At 57.5% G+C, this 5,350-nt stretch overlaps 1 protein-coding gene across 1 annotated transcript in view; it reads right to left on the reverse strand.

The window, feature by feature from the left end:
- The window catches only part of KIF18B (kinesin family member 18B), a 16,630-nt gene that overhangs the window by 311 nt on the left and 10,969 nt on the right, over nucleotides 1–5,350 (reverse strand). The window contains exons 9-17 of the mRNA XM_009287922.1: nucleotides 5,226–5,334; nucleotides 4,760–4,834; nucleotides 4,528–4,640; nucleotides 4,094–4,211; nucleotides 3,714–3,829; nucleotides 2,752–2,966; nucleotides 1,445–1,976; nucleotides 528–623; nucleotides 232–323 (exon numbers count right to left, since the gene is read on the reverse strand). Of these exons, the coding sequence (XP_009286197.1) occupies nucleotides 232–323; nucleotides 528–623; nucleotides 1,445–1,976; nucleotides 2,752–2,966; nucleotides 3,714–3,829; nucleotides 4,094–4,211; nucleotides 4,528–4,640; nucleotides 4,760–4,834; nucleotides 5,226–5,334 (1,466 nt within the window). The remainder of the gene's footprint in view (nucleotides 1–231; nucleotides 324–527; nucleotides 624–1,444; nucleotides 1,977–2,751; nucleotides 2,967–3,713; nucleotides 3,830–4,093; nucleotides 4,212–4,527; nucleotides 4,641–4,759; nucleotides 4,835–5,225; nucleotides 5,335–5,350) is intronic.

Consider the following 5,350-nt stretch of genomic DNA (forward strand, 5'->3'; position numbering starts at 1 on the left):
CCTCCCGGACAGCTCTGGGCCCACCCAGGAAGCAGCAAACCCCAAACAGCGTCTTCCACCAGCACCAAAATGTCCCAATTCCAGGTATTTCCCCCCCCAAACTGAAATGGGTCTGGCACAGCACCAGTTTGCTGCCTGCCCTGAGGCAGGGATCACTCACACAGCCCATCGTGCTGTGGGGAGAGTGGTTCCCCGGGCACCTGGCTGGGTGCAGAGGGGCGCAGGGCTCACCTGGACGCAGGGAGGGCTGTGCAGATCTCTGGCTGCTGCTCGGGAGTTGGGTGATGCAGCTCTGGAGCCCACCCAGGAAGGGAGAAGCGGTGCTGTGAAAGAGAAAGAGGCCATTTTTAAACCCCCAAGGCTCAGGGCGGAGGCCCCCCCATCGTCCCCAGATGTCACAGGCGAGGTGGAGTCGACGCAGGCAGGGATGGGGGCTCAAGCCCCAGCGGGGAGCACAGGCAGGAGCTGCCAGCCCTTGCTGCCTGCACAGAGCACTCTGGGGCACGGGGTGCCGGCGGCTGTCTCACCTCTCCAGTCGCCTCCGCTTCTGCGCAGAGGCTTTGGAAACCGAGGAGGGCTTGGGGATGGAGGAACCCCTCACAGCAAACACTGAGACGCAGGCTCTGCAGCCAAGGAAAAAGAGGGTTAGTGTCAGGGCCGGATCCCGACCACCCGCTCTCACAAGGCTGGGAGGCAACCGGGCCAACGCCATCCACCTGCGGGGAACAGGAAACCTGCCCAGTTTTGTAGGGGAAAATGATTTAAACAGGGATAAATCCTCAGGAGATCTGCGCAGGAGGTGGCAGCCGCCCGGGTACTGCTGTTCCCTAAGGTGGTCAGGCCGTTCCCCTGTACCTCAGTTTCCCCAGTTACCCTCTATAGGAGCTATTTCCTAGAGCTATAGGAGGAGATAGGGAGATCTAAGGGTGTCCTGCATTACCAAGGGCGTGCCAATCTCTGTTTTTGGATGGCCACACAAATTCATGCAGCTCTGTAAAAGCCAGAGCCTGTTTGAAGCACCAGCAATAACAAAAAAAAAAAGCCAAAACCAAAAACCAACCAAACGAAAAACCCCACCAAACGAAAAACCCCACAGTGTGCAGTCCCGACCCTCACTCCAACCTCTCTGGGAGGAGAGGCGATGCCCCACCTGCTTCCCAACCAGCACTTGGGGCTCCAGAAGCCATCTGGAGGATGCTCCTCCATGTCCAAGGGCAAAAAGGAGAAGGAGAAATAGATTTCCTTGGAATGCTTTTTATATCTTTGCAAGCGATTCACACACGAGCTCGGCCCGCTGGCTGCCCGTCCGCAGGCCTAGTGCCTTCTGCCCAGTCTCCCCTCTTAGCAGAGCTGCAAGTGATCCACAAAGGATTCACCCAGACAGCAAGACCACGGAGAGGGGAATCGCCAAAACCATGGGTAACCCATCCAGGGCAGCACTTACTTGGGCACAAAGGGGCCCTCCTGCTTGTTTAGGAGGCTCTGGACATTCTCCCAGACAGGGAATTCAGGCAGGCTGAAGGCAGCTGGTTCAGCCACGCCGAGTGAACTGCTGTCCTCGCAGATCTCAAAGGTCACATTCAGGTCGTGGACAGGCAGGGTGCAGCAGTTTTGGGCAGCCGACATCGCCAGGGGCACGCGGCTTTTGGTGACAGTCAGTGGACAGATTTTGGGGGTGCAACACGATGGCACCGGGGAGACAGGGAGTGCCTGGGCTGCTGCTTTGAGACAGGAGGTGCCTAGGCTCTGCGTTGCCCTGGGAGTCTCTGCTTCTTTCCCACCTCTCCGCTGGTGTTTCATCTGCATTTTGAGGCTGCGGGGAGTTCCTGATTGGGAAGCACTGTTCATCTCCGACCTCCTCCTCTTCTTAATCGGGCTGGGAGCCGCCGGTGTGGGACTGGAGAGTGGAGCGAGCTGCTGCAAGCACTGCAGGGCAGTGCTCGTCACGGGGGCACTGGGCATAGCGACAGATGCCTCTGATAAAGGAGCAGAGAAGAAAGTCACCTCCCTGTCTGCAGTTTCCAGGCACCCGCAAACCCCGGGGCATCCCCCTCTGTCCCCCGTCACAGCTCAGCGGAGATCCGCCCAGCGAGCCCTACAGCAGCCGTTTGTCAGCGGGTGTTTCCATCAAACCGTGTTAAACCCAGAGGAAAAGAGGCAGCACAAATAATCCTGCGCCTTGCCAGCCTCAAGGCACCAGACTGGTCCCAAAGCAAGTGCCCCGTGGCAATGCCCGGTCTGTCCCTGGAAAACAGGGTCTGCAGAGCTCACAGCTTCACTATCAGGTTCGGCCTTGGCACCGAGGATGAGGAGGAAGAGCTCAGCCCTGGTCAGACGCAGGCTGCCAGCTGGGAGGCTGCAGCCGGGCTGACTTGGGCAAACGTACCATGGAGGAGCAAATAAGACAAGAGAAAATTAGGATCAGAACTGCTGCTTTGGTCTCCTGAAGCAGAAGTATCACTCACATTTAAGCTGACTTGCACAAACATGCTGAGCTCCCCGGAGACAAGGGCTGCTCATGGCTCCTGCCATGCCCCGGGCTGCCAGAGATGCTGGCTAGCCTGAAACGCTCTACAAAGTGAGGCTGGAGATGCTCTCGGCATGCCCCGCTGGCCACAACGTCAGGAGAAACTTGTCTCTCTGCCCTGTGCCCACAGCTGGGAGCTGCCCCCAACTACCACCGGCTCCTCCAGCGCATGCCGAGACAAAGGAGAGGGAACAGCACCAACTATCCCAAATCCAAATCCTCACCGTCACAGCCCTGCTGCATCCTCGGGGCTGGGGTGGCCCCGCTGACCTCTACGGGTCTGTTCGGAGACTTGACTTGCTCCAGGCTTACACCAGCCTCCTGATGGACCAGGCGCTCCAGTTCCTCAAATTCAGAGACCGTGTCAGGAGTTAAGAGGTTGGCAGCCTTCAGGAGGGAATACTGCTTTCGGGCAACGCTCAGGATAGCAGCTACAAGCCTGAGACAGAGAGACAGACCCAGGAACCATTTAGCAGGTGAGCTTGAGCCAGTGGCACCAGTACCAGAGCTCAGCACCACCAGCATCACCTCTGAGACACCTCCTTGGGTGGGGCAGAGCCTGTTAGCAGAGTTTTGGGGAAAGAGAGGCAAACCTTGAAGCTGTGAGATACCCAAGCTGTAAATATCTTACTGGAGAACCTCAGCTGTGAGTTGTGTGTTCACCTGTTGGTTACAAGGGACCAAATGGCATCCACAGGCTTTTTGCCGGGCCTCAGACACTCATTAGCTCGGCTAGAGGCAGAGATCCAGGCACATGTCAAGGCCAGCGTCCCTCAAGAGACCTCTCTAAAGAGGTTCATTCTGCCAAGATGCTTGGGGCAGAGACATCAGCAGATGGTGCCATGGGAGCCCTGCCAGGGCAGGACCTGGGGGAGCCGAGGCAGGAGGAAAGACTTCGCGGAGGTAATTTCAGGACTAACAACACACATTTAAGGCTCACACAGTTGCCGTGCCTGGAAACCTTCATTGCTGGCATTTCCAGGAGAGATTATACCATGGGATTAGATCCCCGGGAGCCAAATCCCTTATTTTACAGGGCAGGCAATCATCTGCAAGCAAAGACCTGGTTCCACGTCCATCTAGACCATCCCAAGGATGGCTACATGCAACACAGGAGGGTGGACAACTCGTCCTCCATAGGCAAACAAGAGGAAGTGGCACATGGGGACAGCACGAGGCCACTCACGTCTCTCTCTGGCTGCCGGACAACCCCTGTAGAAGGCAGCTTGGTTTCTTTGGTTCCAGCTGGACATCTGTCTGGTGGGTTGCTCTGGGGCTGCTGGGAGGCATTTCCTCTGGAGCCTGGAGCAATCACCCAAAAGCCCAGAATTAGCCCATATTCGAGCTGTTTCGTCCCCAAATTCCCTGTTAGCTGGGAAGTTAAGAGGTTTTGCTAACAATCCACAGCCCAGCACATGCTGAGCCAGGACCCCACAGCCCGGCTGAGCTCCTGCCCTCTCCCAGCATGCCCAGTGTACCCCACGAGGGTATTTGAGCCCCCCAGCCTCTTTGGGCCCTGCTCGTCATGCCAAGCCCTCCCGTGCTGCCCACCCCTTATCTCACCACCTCCTCTGATTCCAGCTGCATCTGAACAGGCCATCCATCTTCCACCTCCTGCTGCTCTCCATCAGTCTCCCTCTGATCATCCAGGGCCAAGCACGTCTTTGGGACAGCTTCCTCCAATCTACAGAAGCCAGAGAAGAAGCCACTGAGCCACAGATCCTCTGGTGAAGCCGTCATTTTGTGTAAGAAGTTTTGGGATGGATCAAACATATTGGCCTTTGCAACCCAGCTTCCCTCAGTGCTTGCACGCTATGGTCTGTCAGGTTCATTACCACACCCGGCCACAGTCGAGATGATGGTGCACACCAGCAGAGAAGCTCATCTGCTTTCTGACAGGCACCTAGGCTCCGACCGGCACTAAAACCCTGCAGGCTCCTTGACATGGGGGACAGCAGGAGGTCACACCAAGCTCTGTCCCTCCTCCCCACCAGCCTCACCTGGGCAGCGCCACTGGGCTCAAGCTGAGGGGAGCCAGCGGCCCCAGCGCCTGGTTCTCTGCCTCCCGGGCAGCGTCCTCATAGGCACGGAGCTTTGCCCGCAGATCTGCCACCTGTGAGGAAGGATCATCTGTTGCTCAGACGGTTTTACAGCCCCCAGGAGCTCAGAGGTCCACGTCCCAGGCAAACCACAGCTAAAGACAGAGCCCTGCCCTCCCCACCAGCATCTCACCTCCGCTTTCAGCTGCTCACAGATCACGGCGTATTTACTAATGTGGCAGTCGAAGCTGAGCACATTGCTCTTCAGCTGCAGAGACAGGGACGAGGGAGAAGTTAAAGAAGCACTGGGACAGCACGTACCCCTCTCCCAACACTAGAGCAGCACAGCTAACTCAGCCTCCTCCAGGCTCCAGGGTCCCCAGGGTGGCTGCAGTGGACATGATCTGTGCTCAGGGACCCCCTGTCCCAGCCTTTCTGGGCTCTGGGCTGAGGAGCTTTAGCAGAAGAGCTTTAGTACACAGTGTTTGGAGCTTCATCAGCTGCTTTCTGCCCAGAGCGGCACCCCCAGAGCTGGAAAACTCCAGCCGGAGAAGGGAGGCACCCACTAATCTACCCCACCATGCACCAGGCTCCTTCCCAGACATCCCCAGCAGCTCCCAAACACACAGCAGATCACCGTCGTAACGCGAGGTCCTCACCGACAGCTTGATCTCCTTGGCCCTGTTGGCATACTTGAGCGTGTTGTAGGTGTCCTCGTAGGCCAGCACGGAGGGACTCACAGCAGCAATCATGATGGTACGGCAGGTAACGCCAAAGGAGTCCT

This window comes from Aptenodytes forsteri, unplaced genomic scaffold (genome assembly GCF_000699145.1).
Source record: "Aptenodytes forsteri isolate BGI_AS27 unplaced genomic scaffold, ASM69914v1 Scaffold249, whole genome shotgun sequence".
Lineage (NCBI taxonomy): Eukaryota > Metazoa > Chordata > Aves > Sphenisciformes > Spheniscidae > Aptenodytes > Aptenodytes forsteri.